Source organism: Citrus sinensis, chromosome 3 (assembly GCF_022201045.2).
Source record: "Citrus sinensis cultivar Valencia sweet orange chromosome 3, DVS_A1.0, whole genome shotgun sequence".
NCBI lineage: Eukaryota > Viridiplantae > Streptophyta > Magnoliopsida > Sapindales > Rutaceae > Citrus > Citrus sinensis.
This window is the reverse complement of record NC_068558.1, coordinates 16,433,189-16,457,667: the sequence shown is the minus strand read 5'-3', so window position 1 is coordinate 16,457,667 and position 24,479 is coordinate 16,433,189. Positions and strand designations below refer to the sequence as shown.

General features: G+C 38.7%; 1 protein-coding gene across 7 annotated transcripts; it reads left to right on the top strand.

Moving 5' to 3' along the window:
* Window positions 1–462: 462 nt before the first annotated feature.
* LOC102623063 ((-)-kolavenyl diphosphate synthase TPS28, chloroplastic-like) lies at window positions 463–24,371 on the top strand. Of its 7 annotated transcripts, none has more exons than XM_052438243.1 (15): window positions 463–614; window positions 4,820–4,883; window positions 5,256–5,308; window positions 5,527–5,830; window positions 6,060–6,243; window positions 6,843–7,057; window positions 7,246–7,366; window positions 7,943–8,055; window positions 8,143–8,369; window positions 8,982–9,097; window positions 9,423–9,521; window positions 9,598–9,834; window positions 23,359–23,482; window positions 23,670–23,864; window positions 24,026–24,371. In XM_052438243.1, the coding sequence occupies exons 3-15, from the start codon at window positions 5,279–5,281 to the stop codon at window positions 24,248–24,250; spliced, it is 2,190 nt and encodes a 729-aa protein (XP_052294203.1). In that variant the 5' UTR covers window positions 463–614; window positions 4,820–4,883; window positions 5,256–5,278; the 3' UTR covers window positions 24,251–24,371. The 7 variants fall into 7 exon arrangements, with proteins under 7 accessions (XP_052294203.1, XP_052294205.1, XP_052294202.1 ...); XM_052438245.1 differs by having other exon boundaries at window positions 5,244–5,308; XM_052438242.1 differs by having other exon boundaries at window positions 4,776–4,883.
* The last annotated feature ends 108 nt before the right edge of the window (window positions 24,372–24,479 follow it).

Sequence of the window (24,479 nt, the reverse complement as noted above, 5' to 3'; positions counted from 1 at the left end):
TCATTGATATGTTTATTTTATATTAGAATTGGAATGCATTGTTGTAAGTTAGTGAAATGGCTTTATTTGATTATGGTCATTATTTATTATAATAATTGTTATTATTATTATTCAAAATAATAATAATTATTATTATTATTATTATTAACAACAATTATAAAAATAAGAATAATTAAAATAATAATAATATTTTAATATTTTAATTGAGCACCAAAGTGGAATTTATGAAATTTGGGTGGATAAAATGGAGAGTTCAAAAAATAGAATCTTAAAAAAATTATGTGAACCCCACATCTTTCATTTTATTCCCATTTCTTCCCACTTTTATTTTAACAAGTAAAAATCATTGATCATTCCCATTTTTTATTTTAATTCTCCAATCTATAAAATAAAGGCACTACTTAGGAAAAATTACAAGGCGACAATGATTCCACAGTTTGGAATAAGGCTATAAAATGGCGGGCATTATCTCCTTTTCTTCACTTCTACAACTATCATCTTCTCCAAGTTAAAACAATATGAATTCCTTTCACCTCTCTCCCCTGGCTTTTGTCACACCGGAATCATCTCTCTCCTGTAATTATCATTCCACACAAATTGTCTATATTTCTCGAGTAAGTACTCTTTTACACACACAGTGTGAGCTTGCGTACACAAACACACACACATATATGTATATGTTGCTACTAAGAGATCACACACACACACACTCTTAAATTAAAGTGGGTACCTTGTGCAGGATTAATTTTATTGGTCATTTTGGAATTTTGCACTTCAACTAAAATGGGGGATCATTCATAATAAACTTGCTTTGTATACATGAAAATTCTCAAATGCAAATTTTCCACAAAAAATAAGATAAACATTGCAACACACATTCCAATATTATGTATTTTATCTTAAGTTGTATTAAAATTTATATTTTTCTTCTTTTTAACTTACACCTTACCCCATTAAAGTAAGGGATCTTATGTAGAAAATGGACTCTGTTTCTCTATACATATACACACACGCATATATACCTTCCTCTAAGAATTTTTTTAATTAAAAAATATACCACGTCTCATTAATTGTTATATGTACAATGTTGCTATAAGGCATGGCCTAGTGGCTTAAAAACTTTATGAAAAACTATATATTCACGAGAGTTTGATGCTTACGGCTCATCAGTTGGATGATAAAGTTCTATAGTTTGTTAAGTTAATTATTTAATTAACTATTTTATCAATAAAATAAATTAAAGTCACATTATTTAAGATAGAAATTTTTAAGAGGTTACTTGAGAAGTGTACTGATATAACTTGTTTGCTATTTTATAGGTGGTCGATCGATTGGTACTAAAGACAAACTAGTAAAGCTTAATATTCGCCAAATACGCAGTAACAGTTCTATACCGAATCTTTGCAGCGGTGAGATGACAGAGTTACAATTGATTGTGTGACTTACAATTAAATTTACGTACTCATCAGGGATCGGGATTGCATGTAGATATATTGATGCTTTTTTTATTTATTAAACATATATTTTAAAGCAAAATCTATTTAAAACAAAAAAAAAACAAAAGACCTGCGCTAAAATATGATCCACCTATATGCCCAGGCCCGGACCTTTTACTTATCTTAGGGCTACTTCTATTTGCACCTAAAAGTAATGTTCTAAACACCAATGGTGCACTTACTAAACAGAAATTAGAATCTGTTAGAATTGGAATACGCGGAAATCAAAAGCGGAATAGAAATCACAATAAGTTGTTTACTTGAACTGTAGAAATTATAATTAGAATGAGCTGAAATGTCATTAATAGGTTTACTTTGTCTTGAAATCAGAATAAGAATGAGTTAGATTGTTACAAATTATTAAAAAGTTATTAATTAACTATTGTCATAACTATTATTTTTGTATTTTAATAATTGTGATTATTTATTCAAAAATTATTGTTATTAATAATTATTGTTAAAAATATATTAACTAATTATAAAAAAAAACTTTATCAATAATAATAATAATCATCATCATCATTAAAATTTTCGGCGACGGCATCATATCAACAACAACGACATTGTCGACATCATCATCGGTGACAGCTGTTGCTACTGGATCTCATTGCTGGCTTGCTGCTATAGCTACTCGACAATGTTGTTGTTGATGCTCGTCGACGTTGCTACTACTGCTGCTCGACGACGTTGTTAGTGTTGCTCGACAACCAACGGCGAATGATGACATTGATTTCGTCAGCGGTAGTTTGATTGTTTTTTCTATTTTCTATTTTTTATTTTTAATTTAATGAGTGTATTCTATGAAATTTTGAGATTTTGATGGGGGGAAATGGGAAATCCTAGGAATAAGAGACTAATTCCCAGCCCCACTTGGGAATCAGTCTCTCATTCACCATTCTTAAATTGGGTTGGGCCCCACGATTTTGATATCAATTCTGGCCTCTATTTTACTAAATAAACGCTGTTAATAATTCTAATTCCAAATTCTGATTCTCTAATTCGAGAAGTAGACATATCATAAAAATTTAATAAATTTTTGGGTTATTTTCTTTTTTATTACTTAAGTTGTTGTGAAATAATAATTAGGTACAATAAGCATTATACCATAACATTGCACTACTAAAAAAATATATAAAATATTACATTTTATTATTTTTCTATTAGTTAACCATTGGTTAACTTATAAAATACTAATTTGCACTCATTTAACTTAATGTTTATTACAATAATTTTTTATTCAATTAAATTTATTTATTAATTATCAATAAATTTAACAAACAACGATAATTAACCAAAAAAAAAATTCATACAAACACATGCATGCATACATACAAAAAATCTCAGATATTTTAGGTACTAAATAATAAGGTTTATATTTAATTTACAACCTACAAATTTATAATTTATAATTTATTTAATTTTTATTGATAATTAGTAATTAAAATTAAAATTTATTTAATTGAATAAAAATTATTTTATTAGATGATTAATATTTAATTAATAATTAATTTTTATTGATAATTAATATTTTTTCCTTAAAGAAAGGGTAAAATTATTATTTTATATGTCAACTAGCAGTTAACTAATGGAAAAATAGTAAAATACAAGATTGTGTAGTTCTTTAGTAGTAAAATGTTATGGGGTTATGATGCAAAACTTGTTGCACCTATTTGTTATTTAATAATAACTTATATAGTAAAAAGAAAATAATCCAAAATTTTTATATTGCAAAACTACTCTTCCTTTCACTTACTACTAAACTCCCATGGGGGGAGGTGAGAGTGGGAATCCACTCCCCCCTCTTCCCTTTTTACCCTCATAATTAAAATAAATAAATAATATTTAATAAAATAAATAATATCATATTTATTAAAAATAATAATTATAAACATATTTATTTTATTAAATTTAATAAAATAAAAATAAATAAATATTATATTTAAATTAATAATATTAAACATTAATTTTAATAAATATTAATTAATTAATTAATTAATTAATAATAATATATTTTATTCTAAGAAAATATTAATTTTGTACTATATTATCAATAATAATGTTTCATTTGTGTTGCTATTATTAATAATTTTTATTCACATAATTTAAATTTAAATTAATAAAAAATTATGATTTACATAATTAAGAATATTATTAATTATTATTAATTTATAAATATAATAAAATATTTATTTTATTTTCCAAATATATTTTTTATTAATTTTTAATTACAAATTATAATTCTTTAAATAAGGGTAAAATTATAATTTAAAACTATTTACTCTCAATCTAAGACAATGTAAACACATAAATTGGATTCTGATTTCAATTCCATTCTCCCATTCCAATGTAAGTAAACAACATACTCCCACCCCCACTCCAAACTCCCAATCCTATGATTCTCATTCCTCAAGATTCTCACTCCAATCCAAAATGTAAACGCTAATACATTGAGCTGATATAGTATGCCATCACGCAGTTATGATGCACGATGTTACGCATGCGGCGTGTCAATATATGATTGGCTACCTAGAAAGCTCACAACACAAGTGCCCAATCATGTCTTGAGACACTATATCAGAATCCCAATGCATTAGTGAACCATTTAAATTTTCCTCCCAAAACTACCCTTACATAATTATTTTGCTTCCTACTCTACAAAAGCCTAATTAAATTTTTTATTTTATACAATAAATTATTAATTTATGGCAAAATTTATCATTAAAATTTTAATGAATTACATTTCTTAGTAGCGATGAACTTTATAGTATTATTATGTAAAATATACTACATACATAATATATGTTATTTTAAATAATTTTACATATTAAACTTTTGCTAAAAATAATTTTTATAACTCATGAACCCATTGAAACTTAAACTCAGGACCTAAGTCTTAGATAGACTGTTCTTTACCACAAAAGCTAGACTTAGATTCATTCAATCAATTCCATCTATTTTATTGAACTATTTAACTTGAAAATAAATTTGACACGAACAACAAGTTCTGTAAATGGACATATGTATCAAAACAATAGTTTTTAGAGATTTTTTATGAGATTTTGGAAAATAAAAATAAACATATGATTCAGACACATATATAATTAGGTTTATTTCATATTTGGTCACAAACTTATGATTCAGACACAAAATTTAAAGTACAGGATGTAAAATTTAAAGTACAGGATGTATTTCTTTTTTTTATTTTTTAAGTTCTCTTATCTACTCTATCTATTAATAGGAGGGGAAATTAAAATCTTAATTACTTTGTTTATTAATAAGATGATAACTAAAGTCGTCCTAACACCAAATTTCGTTGGCGGTAGGACTCGAGCACGTGCTCTATGAGACTTTAACTTCTCATTCGGCATTGGGCAACAAATCCTGCTGGTAAGTACAAGTTATTTAAATGGAAATTTCTTTTTTTTTTCTTTTTTTTTTTCGAATGTATTGAAATACAGGTTTAAAGGACATAGGTGTCCAATTACAAGCTTTCAAACATTTGCAATCAAACGTCAAAAGAAGAAAACAAACATTTCAATATTTATGTATTCAGATCAAATATATTCAGTCTTAAAAAATTAAAAAATAAATAAAACGCCACCTAAATCTGCAACATGTAAATTTCATTTTCATATAATTGTTACTGTGCTTTTGTTAGTACATTATTATTATTATTATTCATTTTGACTAGCTTTTTTACATACATTTCATTTATTCAAATTTGCAATGAGAATAACGTATTTCAAGATGGCCTGCCAGTGAGGAAGTGTCTCTTGTCAAGGATGGATGACAACCAAGTTGAAGTACTTGAGGTGATTTAAACTCAACTTTGTTAATTCTCATAAAAAAAAAACTTTGCTAATTTATTTATATAAATAAAAACGTATAATCAAAAGCAATAGATATATATGCCACGGCTAATAAATTTACATTGTCTACTCAAGCTTTGAAAGATCTTAAATTTGAAAACTTATAAAAAGGCCAAGTTTACATCAAGATAGAATACTAATTGTATTTATTTTGTCTAAAGGTTTCTGCGTCAAATGAGATTAAAAAACTCGACCACATCATTAAATCAATGTTGGGCTCCATGGATGGTGGAGAGATAAGCACATCAGCTTATGACACAGCATGGGTTGCTCTTATTAAAGATATTGATGGCAATGACGCTCCTCAATTCCCATCTTGCCTTCAGTGGATTGCTGATAATCAACTTCCAGACGGTTCATGGGGTGATGATAAAATATTTTTAGCCCATGATCGATTGATCAACACCTTAGCCTGTATTGCAGCACTCAAATCATGGAATGTCCATTTGGATAAGTGTGAAAAAGGTATATATATATTTTTTAAAAAAAATTATTTTGGATCAGAAATCTCACCTATTACACACCAACTCGTCTCATATTCTTATTTAAACTCAGATGACTGAGAGCGCATGCACGTCAATAGAATATCGAAGCCAAAAGTTATAATAATAATAATAATGAAACTAATTTATTTTGTTTAAAGATTTGCTTATATACTAAGCCTAACATTGCTACGCATTGGTGATTTGACTAGGAATTTCATTCGTGAAAGGAAACTTATCGAAGCTTGAAAATGAGAATGAGGAGCACACAACTTGCGGCTTCGAAGTTGCTTTCCCTTCCCTTCTTGAAATAGCTCGCAGTTTGGATATTGAAATTCCCGACCACTCTCATGTACTGCAGAATATCTATGCGATGAGAAATTTCAAACTCAAAAGGTAGACTCAGAACTCATATTATTTTTGTTGGGGTAAATAACTCTATAGTTCCTAATGTTTGGACTAATTACCAAGCCCGTTCCTATATTTTTAAAAAATTAATCAAAAGATCAATGTTGTTACTTGTACTACTGCTGAATTTCACTTTTTGAAGATACAGCCACAAACTCTTGTATAAACTTATTTTGTACAAACTAATGTGGCATTAATTCATTCGTTGAATGAAAATATAAAGTAATACAAATAAATTATGTAAACTAAGAGATATTTAATTCAACCAATGAATTAACGCCACATTAGTTTGTACAAAATAAGTTTGTACAATAGTTTGTAACTATATCATTATTCAATAGTATTTTTGCGTAATACAAATTAAAATTATTAACAAATTTGACATGCAATAGGTGAAAAGTAGAGCATAATCAAATAAATTTGAATGAAAACATATATACAATAGCAATATTACACGAACTAATTGGATAATTGACTCAGAATTTAATAACTAAATGAGCATTTGTCCTATGTTTGTGGCCTCCTGCTATTTGTAAGTAAAAGTGTAGATTCTTGTTATGTTTGTGGGTTATTTTTGTTTTTGTTAGGATACCAAAAGAGAAACTGCACAGTGTGCCGACAACACTACTCTTCAGTTTGGAAGGAATGCCAGAATTGGATTGGGAAAAGCTTATGAAATTGCAGTTCCAGAATGGCTCATTCTTGTTTTCTTTATCCTCCACTGCCTATGCCTTCATGCAAACACAGGATGAAAACTGCTTGAAATATTTAACACAAGTTGTCAGAAGATTCAATGGCGGAGGTCTATCACAATAATGTGCTTTAATTTCACCACAAATTCTCTCTCTCTCTGTCTATCACAATAATGTGCTTTAATTTCACCACAAATTCTCTCTCTCTCTCTCTCTCTCTTTTTTTTTTTTTTCCTGTTTCCTAAATTTCCATGAATGTTTATGTTTTCTAACTTTTCATTAATATGCTTTAATTTAGTCCCATCCTCGTATCCAATGGATTTGTTCGAAAGACTTTGGGCTGTGGATCGCTTGCAGCGCCTTAGAATTTCAAGATATTTCCGATCAGAGATCAAAGAATGCATGGATTATATATACAGGTCTACAAACTCATGTTAAAGCTTTAAAGACTAATGCTGGACAGGGATTATAAATACAGGTCTAGAAATCCATGTTAAAGCTTTCAGTAATAATGCTGGACATTTAAGTTTTCAAATAAGATCAAAGAATGCATGCATTATATATACACTTGCCTTCGACTTTAAGTTTTCAAATAAGGGCAACACTTAAATTACGTGCGGGGCTTAATTAAAAAAAAAAATAGTTTAATTTAGTGTACTTAATTGTTTTACTGTTCACTTGAACATATATAAAGTCTGTAAAACTCATATTCGTTTCTTTTCTTTTAAAATTTAAAAAATAATAATTATAAATTATTTATTTTAAATATTAGGCGCGTTGTAGCTAGATATGTGAAGGTAGTTTGCAAGATATAATAATCTCTTCAAATAATCTGTGCAAAATATCTAAAAGAATAAAATTTAGTAATCTGCATTTTTTAAATTTAAAGTAATATGCACAAAATATCTAAAGTATAATAAAAGTGAACCTAGGTTTAATTTCATTTTGTGTATTGTTGGGCCCTTACTTCATAGTCAATTAATTTTCTTTTTCAGATATTGGAATGAAAAGGGTATTTTCTCAGGAAGAAATACCAGGATTCCTGATATTGATGATACATCCATGGGATTTAGGCTGCTGAGATTACATGGTTATGACGTTTCTGCGGGTAAACTAAGTTTAGAATTAAAAAAAAAAATCTTTATTCCTCTATAAAATTTGTCAGAATCTTAGTTTAATTTTTGCACCGTTACAGACGTGCTTCAGTATTTTGAGGAAGGCGGAGAGTTCTTTTGCTTTCTTGGAGAGACTAGCCAGGCTATTACTCCAACATTTAACTTATATAGGGCTTCTCAGGTGCAATTCCCTGAAGAGAAGATACTTGAAAAAGCCAAGCAGTTTTCAGCCAGATTTTTAAGAGAAAAGCAAGCTGCTAATAAGCTCCTAGATAAATGGATTATGGCCAAGGACTTACCTGGCGAGGTATAAAATTTGTAAAATCTGATCGTATCTAATAATATATCATCAAAGATTTTGATTACTTGATTAGAAATTGCTAGATACCAAATAATCATACAAAGATCTATCATTTTACTAATATATATCCTTACAAAGCCTTTCATTTTAATACATTTTTGCTAGTACGGTTACTTGACTAGTCGGTTTACTAGTAAAACACTAATTTTGCTCTTTAATAAAAATTACAAAAATAGTGACGTCAAATATTAAATCCATAGGCTTTTAGGGATTATTTTTAGCTAGATTATATTTTTAAATTCCAATATTACACTGCTTTGTATGTTATTTGCTAAATTGGCTTTCTTCCGTTCGACTAACTAATCAACTAATGTATTAATAAACCTATTGTAAAGTGAAATGTTTTGTAAATATATATCATTTATAAATATATATAACAAATTGATAACCAACATTATTTCTTGTAGTCGTTCAATATATTGCAATTTCTGAAATAGTGAAATGATAAGAATTCTATTTTATTTTTTATTTATTTTGTAATACAGAAGGCCTTCTGCATCTAATGTCTACACATTAGTAGAAGACTTGCTATTAAATAAAACTTATGCTGATTAACAGGTCGGTTACGCATTGGATATTCCGTGGTTTGCGAGCTTGCCCAGAATCGAGGCACGATTTTACATAAAACAATATGGCGGGGAAGATGACGTGTGGATTGGCAAGACCCTCTACAGGTAAGCTCTTAACTAATTTGATACTTCTATATAATCTGCGGATTATAATCCTCTTACTCATCTTAGCTCTCGCTTTAACAAATTAATGGATGTGAATGTGATTAGCAGTTGACAAAAATAAAAATAATAAAAGAATACAACTAAACCATACATACAGGCTATTAATGTACACGTATGTGGTGAGAGATGAGATGACGAGAGGATATTTAAAAATTAAGTAAAGACGAGATGAGCAGAGGATCGTATCCTTTTCCTCAATCTGCATACAAGACTTGGATGGCATTTAATTGATTTTTAGCTTATATTTTAACGGCTATGTAACCAGGATGCCAAACATAAGCAATAACTTCTATCTTCAGCTTGCGAAAATAGATTACAACAATTGCCAAGCCATACATCAATCCGAATGGATCAGTATGCAAAGGTAAGGAATCTTAGTATGAAAATATTTAATCATGTTAATTTACAGTTTATTCACCTAGATTAATACTATGTCACAGATGGTACACAAAATGTAAGCTTGAAAACTTCGGGACCAGCAAAAGAGCCCTTCTTTTAGCATACTTTTTGGCATCAGCAAGCATATACGAACCTGAAAGGAAGCGTGAGAGATTTGCGTGGGCTAAAGCTGCAGTGTTGGTGGAGACAATAGCCTCCTACTTCAGCAACCAGCAAGATTCTAGAGAGACAAGGAAAATCTTCGTTGATGAATTCAGAAACTGTATTAATCCACAAGAGTACGTTACCTGTTTGGGAGAAATACATCGACGAGACCAGACATGGTGAGCAGATATCTGATGGCAGAGTTCTGCGAACCGGTATGTCCCGTAAAAGCCTGGTGCGCGGGGGAACAAGAGCAGAAATATCCTGCTCATCCACGAGGCCAATTTCCTGTAAGGAGCATAAGGCCATTCCGGCTAGAGGTCGAGAGGCGAGGAGACTCGGTCGACGGCAGTCGGCAAGACGGGCTCCCCAGCCCGAGAATCTAGGTACGACAGCCACGCTTTTCCCAGAACCGTGGCGTAACACGCAAGATCTCACAGAACTACGACAGCCACGCTTTCCCCAGAACCGTGGCGTAACACGCAAGATCTCACAGAACCACGACAGCCACGCTTTCCCCAGAACCGTGGCGTAACACGCAAGATCCCGCGTTTGCCCATAACGCAGTAGTCAGAGTCCCATACTGTCTCGAAAAAAGCGGAAGACTCGGATTCAGGGGAAGCCTATAAAAAGGTAGCCAACGAAGGTAAAAGGGTTAGCATTTTTGAGATAAAAGAGAAAAGAACTTCAAAAGGAGGGAAAACTATAAAAAAGCCATAAGATCTGTGGCGAGCATTCCCGGAACCTTCATATCTGACTTGAGCGTCGGAGGGTTTGCACCGGGAAAACAACCGGCGTACTCTGACTTGTCTGTGTGCGCAGGAACCTCTGGAGAAGAAGCCTCGCGAGAAGACCTTCTGGTCGTGAAGAAGTTGATCGGGCAGAAATCCTGGTCGTATAACGAGGAGAATCGGAATCCCGCATCAACAATTCCAACCCCAGTGGTTCGAGTGACAGTTGATAACATAAACGTTGGTGACAGAATCTGGTCGGTCCAAGGGCGAGCAGTTTTTTCGCATCAACATTTTGGCGCCGTCTGTGGGGAACTAGAGCGAAAAGCTTCTGTCGATAGCAAGAAGAGGGGTGAAGCAAGTGAAAAGCAATGGAGACAGGAGGAAGTAGTGCACAAGGGGGTGATAGGAGGCTTAACGATTCCGTGACGCTGAGGGAGATAGTCAGTGAAGCACGGGAAAAAGTCATGTTCGACCGAATGGAACGGATGGAAAGGCAGATGGAGACCTTGACAACCATCCTACATGAGCTGCGGAGCGAGCGAAGTATAACCCAAGAGGGAAGGGTGAGAGGCGGTGGAGTGGCACCAGGTCCCGATAATGCGGGGAGAAGTCAAACCACCGGGAGATGTGATGGTGAGAGAGGTAACGTACCTCTGCGGGGAGAATTTCATAGAGAAAGAGAGCAGTCCCCTGCAAGACAGGCTAGCGACGAGGGCGACGGGGTGGTGAATGCAGAGGAAATAGAATGGAGGCAACACTTGCATGATGCAGAGCAAGAGCGAGATCAAATTGCAGCACGTGACCCTGGTCGTGCGGGGCAGCTGGAGGAGGAAGTGCGCAGACTAGCGCGGATAATTGACGACATGCAAGGGAGGAACAGAGCCCCTGGTTGGAGGATAATGCTGGACGGAGAATCACCGCTCGCAGCAGAGATCATGAGGGCAGTTATTCCGAGAGATTTCCGCCTCCCAGACCTCAGATACTCGGGAAGAACTGATCCGTTGGTGCACATAGAGCGCTTTAACGACATAACTGGGGTACAAGGATTATCTCAGTCCCAAAGGTGCAGGGTGTTCCCACTATCCCTTGAGGGACGTGCACGAGAATGGTACAGGAAACTTCCTCGAGGCAGCATTAAAACCTTCGAGTAGATGTGCCAGGAATTCGCGGAGCAGTTTAGTGGAACACACCAATACCTCTGAAGTACCGGGTGAATGGGGTAGTAGGAGTGATACGAGGAGACCAGAGGATCGCAAGAAGCTGCTACTCCTCGGCAGCAAGGGAAGCAATGCAGATAACATCCCTCGATTCCCGAGTGGAAAACAAGAAGGGCAGACAAGAACCTGTAGAGGATCTGGAAGCAGTAAGCCTGGGACCAGAGAACCCGGGAAAGACGATCAGAATCGGGTCGAGACTTAAGGGAGAGCAAAAGCAGGAGTTGGTGAAATGCTTACAGGCTCATGCTGATGTGTTTGCTTGGACACATGAAGACATGCCAGGGATTGACCCTGAGGTAGCATGTCATAAGCTGGCAGTAAAGAAAGGTGCTCGGGCAGTAAGGCAGAAGAGGAGGTGCTTCAACCAGGAGAGGTATGAGGCTATAAATGGCGAGGTGGAGAAGCTCTTGAGAGCAGGGTTCATTCGGGAAGTCAGTTACCCTGAGTGGATATCGAATGTGGTGTTGGTAAAGAAGACAAACGGCGAGTGGAGGATGTGTGTGGATTTCACGGACCTCAATAAGGCGTGCCCAAAAGACAGCTTCCCTTTACCAAAGATCGATCAGCTAGTAGATTCAACGGCTGGACATGGTCTGCTTAGCTTCATGGACGCGTTCTCGGAATACAACCAGATCCCCATGTATGAGCAGGATGAGGAGAGCACGGCTTTCATCACTAACCAAGGTTTGTTCTGTTACAGGGTAATGCCATTCGGTCTCAAAAATGCTGGGGCCACCTACCAAAGGCTGGTGAACAAAGTCTTTAAGCCGTTGATTGGGAAAACCATGGAGGTGTACGTGGATGACATGATCACCAAGTCCAAAATCCCGGAGGAACATGTCAGACACCTCGAGGAGACATTCGAGCTTTTGAGGAAGTATAAGATGAAGCTCAACCCGGAGAAGTGTGCTTTTGGGGTCGAGTCGGGGAAATTCCTTGGATTCATGGTGAGCCATAGGGGGATTGAAGCAAATCCCGAGAAAATCCAGGCGATTGTGCAAATGACGTCTCCTCATAACCTGAAGGAGATACAGAGCCTCACGGGGAGGTTGGCGGCATTGAGCAGATTCATATCCAAGGCTACAGATAAGTGTCAGCCATTCTTTCAAGTGATAAGGAGGGGAAAGAAAACAGAATGGACCCCAGAATGCGAGGAAGCCTTCCGGAACTTGAAGCAATACTTGCAGCAAGCTCCGCTGCTGTCCACACCGAGGGTTGGGGACAAGTTGTATCTGTATTTGGCGATATCGGATCGGGCCGTCAGTTCTGTTCTGGTGAGAGAGGAAGAAGGAGTTCAGTATCCGATATACTACATGTTGTGCAAATTTTAATGTACTCGCAAGCGCACGAATCTGTTGTAGTATAGATTAATGGTGACGAGTGTCGATCCCACGAGGAGGTGGATTTTAATTGTGTAGAATTAATTTTTGTGAATGGGTGATTGGATTTATGGTGGAAATGATTTGGAATATGCTAATACTTAAATTAAAATGGCGAGAATAAATTTTAAAATTGGAATTGCAATGGAGAGAATAAATTGAAGAGAAAATCTATTAAATTGACGTACTTGGGTATCTGGATCCGTATCAACATGCATCATGGGCTAAATAATCCGTATTAATGCCAATTAAATCATGAGGGGGGAATCCACACCTCATGAACCACGCTCTAATCAATATGGTGCTAAGGGCTTATCGTGCCAAATAATAATAACCTTATACTAGAGAGCCGGTGTAACCAAGGCGGTATCTAGACAAGACTATTATTATTTGTCGACGAGAAGTCAAAACATCCACAAAAATTAGAGGGGAAGAGAAAATAAATTTACCAAATTAAGCCCATGACACATGTTGAGACTTCACCTTCAACCCAAGCTTGAAAGAAAATTAGCCACTCATAATTGAACTAGGGGCAAAATGGGAATTTATTAAAATACGAAGAAAATACAAGATGGAGAGGGAATTACAGAAAATGGATCCCAAAAATGGATTCAGAGATATCAAATTAGGGGGGGGAGGCCCCCTTTTTATAGATACATGGAGTAAATCATGGCCATCGGATTAAAAACAGTTTGGACGCTCAGGATTGCGCCACGTCATCAGTCAACAGTCCACGGTTTGACCACGCGGATGAACAGTAACACGGTTTGACCCGACTTTGAACAGTAACGCGGTTTGACCCGGATGAACAGTAACGCGGTTTGGTTGAAAATAATCCTGTGTGATGCATGCACCGTACACGAGATTTTTCGTCCACTGATATGCTGCCACGTCACCATCAACAGTACATAAGAATTTTAGCCCAACAGGATCGTGACACCTCATCAGTCAATGCCACATCATCGGTCAATGTCACGTCATCGATCCGTCTATGTGAACAGTGTCGTGAACAGTAACGTAGACAGTACTGTATACGTGAATAGTACCGTACATGTGAATAGTGCCATTTTTCCTTTTATGCTCCTCCTAAGGTTTTCGACCGTCCTGAGTTCAAAAGTGATGTCCGTTTTGCCGTCTGATCTCTCCTTTATTGTGAAATGACTATAATGCCCCTAAAATACATAAAATACTTAATTAAAATAAAACACATGTAATTAAATCACAAGAAGGTTAAATATATAAAAGTAAGGGTTGTTAGTAAGACTTAAAATGTAAAATGACGGTTTTCTCCTTTATAAATATGCATTTTCTAACACTCAACACTACACCAGCAAGGCCCTGCTCGACGCTGAGACCAGGTACCCACCGTTGGAGAAATGGGCATTTGCCCTTGTGGTTGCTGGTCGGAAGTTGAGGCCATATTTTCAAGCATTCCCGGTCTCGGTAATAACAAACCAGCCATTGCGTCAAACTCTGCACAAGCCAGATGCCTCTGGTCGGCTCGTCAAGTGGGTTGTAGAGCTGAGCGAGTTCAACATAGACTATAAACCCCGCGCTGCGATAAAAGCCCAGGCAATGGCCGATTTCGTAGCTGAATTCACAGAGCCCGAAGTATGCTTAGATCAACAAGATGCAGATATAGGCAATGACGAAACTCAAGTATGGCAGATGTCTGTGGATGGGTCATCGGGGGAGCGGGGTTCAGGAGCAGGGATTGTCTTGGAAGGCCCAGAGGGGGAGGAGATCTCTTACGCTGTAAGGTTGGAATTTGCAACCACGAATAACCAGGCAGAGTATGAAGCCTTGATAGCAGGTCTGGAATTGGCTAAGGCCGTGAAAGCAAACAGAGTTAAGATCAGGACTGATTCCCAGCTGGTTGCGAATCATGTCAGTGAAAGATTCCAACCAAGAGAGGAGAAGATGGAGCAGTACCTGAAGATAGTCAGGCAGATGATGGGGAAGTTCGAAGCAGTGGAGGTGATGCAAATCCCCAGGGAGCAGAATAGTCGAGCAAACATTTTGGCTAGGATGGCAGCAGTGGCCGACCCAAAAATGCCAAAGTCGGTCCCTCTAGAGGTGAAGTCCAGCCCAAGTATCGATCAGGATTTGGGGGTGTTCCGGATAGAACAAAAATGCTCGTGGAGGGACCCGATAGTTTCATACCTTAGAGACGGGGTATTACCACCAGATAAGGTGCGAGCTCGCAAGCTTAGAGCCCAGGCCTCGAGATATACGATGATTGATGAGGTACTGTATCGGCGAGGATATACACTACCGTTCCTTCGGTGTTTGGATGAGGACGACGCGGATTACGTACTGAGAGAAGTACATGAAGGAATTTGCGGAAATCATTCTGGCGGGAGGTCCCTGGCCCACAAGGTTCTAAGGCAGGGATATTTCTGGCCGACAATGCACCAGGATGCGCAAGAGAAGACCAGGAGTTGTGTAAGCTGCCAGAGTTTTGCAAATTTCTCTAACCAACCGCCAGAGAAGCTCACCTCCATGACCTCCCCCTGGCCATTTGCTCAATGGGGAATTGATCTGATCGGCCCATTGCCAAAGGCACGAGGAGCTACAACACATGCAATAGTTGCTATAGATTACTTCACGAAGTGGGTAGAGGTAGAAGCCCTTAGCAGGATCACAGAGAAGAAAACAACAGACTTCGTGTGGAGAAACCTGGTCTGTCGATACGGGATCCCTTATGCCTTGGTAACGGACAATGGCAGGCAGTTCGATAATCACAGCTTCCGGGAGTTCTGCCAGAACCTCGGGATAGAGCTGAAGTATTGCTCGCCTGCTCACCCTCAATCGAATGGACAAGTAGAAGCAGCCAACAAGACCATCAAGAGACTTTTGAAAACCAGGCTTGGAGCAAAAAAAGGTGCGTGGGTTGACGAGCTGTCAGGTGTGCTATGGGCATACAGAATAACCCACAAAACCGCAACTGGGGAGACACCGTTCGCTTTGGCCTTCGGACATGAAGCGGTCGTGCCGGCTGAGATAGGGACGACCACACACCGGACAAGTCATTTCAATGAACAGGAGAACGACGAGCAGATGTGTTTGAATCTTGACCTGCTAACGGAAAGGAGGGAGCAAGCAGCCGAGCAATCAGTCATTTACCAACAGAGGGTTGCTCGATATTATAACCAGAAGGTGAACATACGGCAATTCGGGGTCGGAGACTGGGTACTGAGAAGAGTGAATCAGAGCACCAAAGATTCGACTCAAGGAGTGCTGGGACCGAATTGGGAGGGGCCATATAGAGTCACGCAGATAGCGGGACCCGGAGCTTACAAGCTGGTTCGCACGGACGGCCACGAGGTGAAACGCCCATGGAACGCAGCACACCTCCGAAAATACTTCCAGTAAGATTTGTTCACATGTGAAAGCTATTTTTGCTTATGTTCATTACCGTTTATCTTTCACGCTTATTGTCCAAACAATTTCATGTAAGCCGAATCCGGCCATTAATAGAACGTCGAGGAATTTCTTTCGCTTGAAACCGAGGAAATTATCAAAGGCATGCAAAGGCTCACCAAAGTCTCAAAGCCTGTCTTATGGCGAGACAGAAGCCAAGCGTGCCAGGATCTGCTCGACCACGAGAAGGCGAGCGGAATCCCAATCCTTGAAGAATCAAAGGCACGCAAAGGCTCACCAAAGTCTCAAAGCCTGTCTTATGGCGAGACAGAAGCCAAGCGTGCCAGGATCTGCTCGACCACGAGAAGGCGAGCAGAATCCCAATCCTTGAAGAATCAAAGGCATGCAAAGGCTCACCAAAGTCTCAAAGCCTGTCTTATGGCGAGACAGAAGCCAAGCGTGCCAGGATCTGCTCGACCACGAGAAGGCGAGCAGAATCCCAATCCTTGAAGAATCAAAGGCATGCAAAGGCTCACCAAAGTCTCAAAGCCTGTCTTATGGCGAGACAGAAGCCAAGCGTGCCAGGATCTGCTCGACCACGAGAAGGCGAGCAGAATCCCAATCCTTGAAGAATCAAAGGCATGCAAAGGCTCACCAAAGTCTCAAAGCCTGTCTTATGGCGAGACAGAAGCCAAGCGTGCCAAGATCTGCTCGACCACGAGAAGGCGAGCAGAATCCCAATCCTTGAAGAATCAAAGGCACGCAAAGGCTCACCAAAGTCTCAAAGCCTGCCTTATGGCGAGACAGAAGCCAAGCATGCCAGGATCTGCTCGACCACGCGAAGGCGAGCAGAATCCCCAAGCATCGAACAAGTCACTAAGGCATGCAAAGGCTCGCCAAGTCTCAAAACCTGTTTATGGCGAGACAGAAGCCAAGCATGCCAGGATCTGCTCGACCACGTGAAGGCGAGCAGACTCCGAGGCAAAAAAAAAAAAAAAATTTAAGACGTGCAAAGACTCGTCAAGTCTCACAGCCTGTTTATGGCGAGACAGGAACCAAACCTGGCAGGATCTGCTCGACCGCGTGGAGGCGAGCAGAATCCCAAACATCGGAAAATTTTCTAAGGCAGGTGGCAAGACCATATACCAAGCTGTAGCCAGCTCGACCAGACGAAGACGAGCAGACTCTCGTAATTATAACACAAGAGAGTAATCAAAAACATTTTTATTAATTTGTTAATAATTAACAAAGCAGATAATCTTCACAGACATTGTTCATTACAATACAAGAAATATATCAAGAAGATCGTGGATCAGTAAGCCCAGCAGCGTCGGTTGGCTGGACCTCCTCAGGTGCAGGAGGGGTATCACCAGTCGCATTCGGGGGGGTGCTCGCCTCGCCTACATCAGCAGGGACTGCACGAGGAGGAGAGTTTTCCTCCTTAATCACGATCGGCTCTACCCCTTCGGCATCTTCCTTGGCCGCCTCCTCATCCATATGTTGAGCAACACCAGCTGCAAGGTCATCCATCCTCAGATCAGGGTGTTGCTTCCCGAGGACGGCCATGATGCAACGATAGGAATGCCGAAGTCCCTGGTCGTACTGGTTGTCGGCCTCCCTCTCCAAGTTCTCGACCTGAGCTCGGTGGGAATCGCGGAGAGATTCGAGCTGAGCCTCATACATAGCCCTCTGCCTTTGCAGATCCTCCTTAACCTTGGTCAACTCCTCCTCGAGGGTAATGGCTTTTGCTTGAGCGAGAGACTCTTGCTCTATCAGCTTGAGGTTCTCAACGTTTAGCTCCCCCGCCTTTTTCTCGGCAACGTCAGCTCTGGTCATCGCCGATTGAATGTCCTCCTTCATCTTCCTGTCGTAACGGCCAACCTTGGCCTTATAGTAGGTGGTCATGCAGCTGAGATGGAAAGCGCTATACTGCATGGCTCCCACCAGCTCGCCCAGGGTACAACCATCAAAGTCCTCCAGGTCCTTCTTGCTCACGAGTTTAGACAACTCATTGAGATAGAGAACCAAGTGTTCTGGTCGGCTGTCAGGTAAGCGAGACCGAGGCACAACAGGTGGAGAAGAGGAAGCAGGATCAGTGGCTGCTCCACTAGGTTCCCCGACTTGAGCAGGAGCAGGAGGAAAAGCCTGCAAGGGAGGAACCTGCTGCACGATGTTCTTTCGTTTCGCAGTAGGAACATCTTTGTTCTGGTCCCTCTTAGCTGTTGGAGGTCGAGAGCGTTTCCTAGTCAGGGCTTCAATCACTGCGTCCTCCATCTTATGGCCAGGAAGTATCAACCGAGACTCGAGGAAGTTGTACGTAGATAGCAGTTCTCGGCTCGAGCAGGAATTGGCCAGTACAGCCTCGACCCGTTTAAGCTGACCAGGTTGGAGCGGGAAATGAACACCCCAGGAAACTACAACACAAACGAGCAGATTGGAAATGAACACTTGGTTAGAGACAAGCCAATAAAGCAAGAACAATTATGGATACGAGACATCTAGAGCGAGCAGACAACCTGGGACCACGAAACGGGGTGGGACGCGATAATCGTTCCCGTCAACCCGTGCAACTTGACCCCAAGGACCCCCAGCAAAAAAGAATTTCCTCTTCCAAGTCCCACCACCACCAGTTGGAAGATCAGTTATGGGTTTCCTGCTCTTGGTACTAGATTGGAAGTAGTACCAACCGGCATCTTTAGGGCTGCTCTTTAGCTGGTATAGGTGCTTCACCTCATCAGTCGTGGGCTCGCTCTGGCAACATCTGTCCCACAATATGAACAGACCAGAGAGCACTCTCCACCCATTGAGGTTCAGCTGACCAGGAGCCAGATTCAGCCCGTTAAGTATACGGGCAAAGTAGGGTTGTAAGGGACACCTTAGCCCAAACTTAAAGCTTTCCAGAAACAGGGTAACGTATCCCCTAGGAGGCCGGCTAGGTGTATCCTTCTTTCCTGGGATCTTGAGGGGAATTTCACCAGGAATGCTATACCTGAGCTGGAGGTCATCCAGCTCGTTGAATGTGGTCGTGCAGGTCATGTAATCAATAGCATAATCCCGCAACGAGGCTCTACCTCCTACGGTGCTGTGCCTCTCTGGTCGCGGCGCTCCTGGCGAAGATCCCTCACCAGAATCACCTCCTTGATCCTCACTTAGGGTTTCTTCCGAGCCAGAAGGTCCCTCTTCACCACTACTTCCGCTCGTGGAGGTTGTTTGGGGGGACATCCTCCTAACGCTAGTCCCGACACTAGACCTAGTGGGTTCTAAGGGGGCCCCGGGGTCAAAAGCAGAATCAGCGAGCAGACTAGGCAAGAAACCTAGTTCGTCGTCACCAACCTCAACGACTTTCTCCTTACCCTTCGACATATCCTAAGTTCTAACCAAAACACCACCGCCAACTACAACCTCAGGCAAAGCAGAGAGAAAGGAAATTATCTACAACTAACCAATACCGAGAAAATAGAAGAAATACCTGAAGCCGGGACTCGGTCAGAGAGAGAGAGCGGTGAAAGCTGTAGTGCCGAGTTTCGTTCGCCGGGGAGACGAGAAGAGAGAAAAAGGCGAGTTCGTGTTTGAGGATTTTGGGTTTTTCTTACTGAGAAGCAAACTCTTGGGCTGCCAGTATTTAATGACACATATCCCAAGATGTGTCACTTGAACATATATAAAGTCTGTAAAACTCATATTCGTTTCTTTTCTTTTAAAATTTAAAAAATAATAATTATAAATTATTTATTTTAAATATTAGGCGCGTTGTAGCTAGATATGTGAAGGTAGTTTGCAAGATATAATAATCTCTTCAAATAATCTGTGCAAAATATCTAAAAGAATAAAATTTAGTAATCTGCATTTTTTAAATTTAAAGTAATATGCACAAAATATCTAAAGTATAATAAAAGTGAACCTAGGTTTAATTTCATTTTGTGTATTGTTGGGCCCTTACTTCATAGTCAATTAATTTTCTTTTTCAGATATTGGAATGAAAAGGGTATTTTCTCAGGAAGAAATACCAGGATTCCTGATATTGATGATACATCCATGGGATTTAGGCTGCTGAGATTACATGGTTATGACGTTTCTGCGGGTAAACTAAGTTTAGAATTAAAAAAAAAAATCTTTATTCCTCTATAAAATTTGTCAGAATCTTAGTTTAATTTTTGCACCGTTACAGACGTGCTTCAGTATTTTGAGGAAGGCGGAGAGTTCTTTTGCTTTCTTGGAGAGACTAGCCAGGCTATTACTCCAACATTTAACTTATATAGGGCTTCTCAGGTGCAATTCCCTGAAGAGAAGATACTTGAAAAAGCCAAGCAGTTTTCAGCCAGATTTTTAAGAGAAAAGCAAGCTGCTAATAAGCTCCTAGATAAATGGATTATGGCCAAGGACTTACCTGGCGAGGTATAAAATTTGTAAAATCTGATCGTATCTAATAATATATCATCAAAGATTTTGATTACTTGATTAGAAATTGCTAGATACCAAATAATCATACAAAGATCTATCATTTTACTAATATATATCCTTACAAAGCCTTTCATTTTAATACATTTTTGCTAGTACGGTTACTTGACTAGTCGGTTTACTAGTAAAACACTAATTTTGCTCTTTAATAAAAATTACAAAAATAGTGACGTCAAATATTAAATCCATAGGCTTTTAGGGATTATTTTTAGCTAGATTATATTTTTAAATTCCAATATTACACTGCTTTGTATGTTATTTGCTAAATTGGCTTTCTTCCGTTCGACTAACTAATCAACTAATGTATTAATAAACCTATTGTAAAGTGAAATGTTTTGTAAATATATATCATTTATAAATATATATAACAAATTGATAACCAACATTATTTCTTGTAGTCGTTCAATATATTGCAATTTCTGAAATAGTGAAATGATAAGAATTCTATTTTATTTTTTATTTATTTTGTAATACAGAAGGCCTTCTGCATCTAATGTCTACACATTAGTAGAAGACTTGCTATTAAATAAAACTTATGCTGATTAACAGGTCAGTTACGCATTGGATATTCCGTGGTTTGCGAGCTTGCCCAGAATCGAGGCACGATTTTACATAAAACAATATGGCGGGGAAGATGACGTGTGGATTGGCAAGACCCTCTACAGGTAAGCTCTTAACTAATTTGATACTTCTATATAATCTGCGGATTATAATCCTCTTACTCATCTTAGCTCTCGCTTTAACAAATTAATGGATGTGAATGTGATTAGCAGTTGACAAAAATAAAAATAATAAAAGAATACAACTAAACCATACATACAGGCTATTAATGTACACGTATGTGGTGAGAGATGAGATGACGAGAGGATATTTAAAAATTAAGTAAAGACGAGATGAGCAGAGGATCGTATCCTTTTCCTCAATCTGCATACAAGACTTGGATGGCATTTAATTGATTTTTAGCTTATATTTTAACGGCTATGTAACCAGGATGCCAAACATAAGCAATAACTTCTATCTTCAGCTTGCGAAAATAGATTACAACAATTGCCAAGCCATACATCAATCCGAATGGATCAGTATGCAAAGGTAAGGAATCTTAGTATGAAAATATTTAATCATGTTAATTTACAGTTTATTCACCTAGATTAATACTATGTCACAGATGGTACACAAAATGTAAGCTTGAAAACTTCGGGACCAGCAAAAGAGCCCTTCTTTTAGCATACTTTTTGGCATCAGCAAGCATATACGAACCTGAAAGGAAGCGTGAGAGATTTGCGTGGGCTAAAGCTGCAGTGTTGGTGGAGACAATAGCCTCCTACTTCAGCAACCAGCAAGATTCTAGAGAGACAAGGAAAATCTTCGTTGATGAATTCAGAAACTGTATTAATCCACAAGAGTACGTTACCTGTTTGGGAGAAATACATCGACGAGACCAGACATGGTGAGCAGATATCTGATGGCAGAGTTCTGCGAACCGGTATGTCCCGTAAAAGCCTGGTGCGCGGGGGAACAAGAGCAGAAATATCCTGCTCATCCACGAGGCCAATTTCCTGTAAGGAGCATAAGGCCATTCCGGCTAGAGGTCGAGAGGCGAGGAGACTCGGTCGACGGCAGTCGGCAAGACGGGCTCCCCAGCCCGAGAATCTAGGTACGACAGCCACGCTTTTCCCAGAACCGTGGCGTAACACGCAAGATCTCACAGAACTACGACAGCCACGCTTTCCCCAGAACCGTGGCGTAACACGCAAGATCTCACAGAACCACGACAGCCACGCTTTCCCCAGAACCGTGGCGTAACACGCAAGATCCCGCGTTTGCCCATAACGCAGCAGTCAGAGTCCCATACTGTCTCGAAAAAAGCGGAAGACTCGGATTCAGGGGAAGCCTATAAAAAGGTAGCCAACGAAGGTAAAAGGGTTAGCATTTTTGAGATAAAAGAGAAAAGAACTTCAAAAGGAGGGAAAACTATAAAAAAGTCATAAGATCTGTGGCGAGCATTCCCGGAACCTTCATATCTGACTTGAGCGTCGGAGGGTTTGCGCCGGGAAAACAACCGGCGTACTCTGACTTGTCTGTGTGCGCAAGAACCTCTAGAGAAGAAGCCTCGCGAGAAGACCTTCTGGTCGTGAAGAAGTTGATCGGGCAGAAATCCTGGTCGTATAACGAGGAGAATCGGAATCCCGCATCAACAATTCCAACCCCAGTGGTTCGAGTGACAGTTGATAACATAAACGTTGGTGACAGAATCTGGTCGGTCCAAGGGCGAGCAGTTTTTTCGCATCAACATTACCAATTCCATTCTTATTTTTGCAGAATTTGTTTGTCAAAGTAGGAGGGTGAAAAAAGCTTAAGTCGATTGTTTTACACCATACCTCCACTAGATTCGAAGTCAGATGGCTAACCAAAGAACCCTGGTTGAAATCCATTCAGCCTAGCCTTAGGGGCAATTTTATAGCAATTTTAACTTAGAAAATTCGAGCTTAATTTACTACTTAATGCAGAGGATTGGCTTCAAATGAAACAGAGCAAGGTTTCACTGGGACCATACTTAGGCAGCATATTTACCACTCATTTGACCCACAGCCAGCACAAGGTCGAGATATTAGCCACCAGCTGCTTCACGCTGTAAGTAATTGATTAAGATGTTTAATTCAATGTTCAATCGATATATAACATTAGCAGTTTCAATGTTAGAAAATGCCCAATCGGGCTGAATATATTATCGAATCTCATAAAATTGTTTACAACCATCAAAGTTTATGATTCTAGATAGTGAGTTAACTTTCTGTTTCTTGATTCCTCCGAAAATTAGTGGGAAAAATGGCTGATGAAATGGCAAGCTCAAGGAGACAGGCATCAAGGAGAAGCGGAGTTGATAGTGCAAACAATAAATTTGAGTGCTGGCAATTGCCTTTCTGAGGATCTGCTGTCTCATCAAGAATATAAACGACTGATGGACCTTACCAATACAATATGCCATAAACTTGTTCAATACCAAAACCAGAAGGTTATTGTGGAAAAAATCATTGTTACTGGAAATTAAATTTCTTTACTGCCTCATTGTTTGCTCGGATACCAAATACATTCAGAATAATGCTCCGTTCCTCTGCATTTTTTAAATATTATTTATTCACATTCGCTTATTATCTTCTAATTTGATTTCTTCAGGTACATGACGCTAGCGACAGCGATGTTGATATTGATCATATGCAAATAGACTTCGCCATGCAAGAACTCGTGCAAGTAGTACTTCAAAGTTCCTCCAATGGCATTGATTTCGAAGTGAAGCAAACATTTCTCACAGTAACAAAAAGTTTTTACTACAGTGCCTATTGTGATTCTAAGACAATAAACTTTCACATTGACAAAGTACTTTTTGAGAGAGTAGAATGATCTGTTTGTAATATCCTACCATATATAAGGTTGTTGAATTAATGCTTATAGAGCGAGGATTGTATGGTGGAGTAATTGATAATCCAATCAAAATTAATTTGCTTTGGCCTTCGATGTTTAATGGGAAGGGTTGAATATTCCTATGTGAAATCTCAACTAAAAATAACGACTGATATGGCTTGAGACTTTGAGAAAGCTGTATAATGGCTTTTATTCCACAACCACAAAC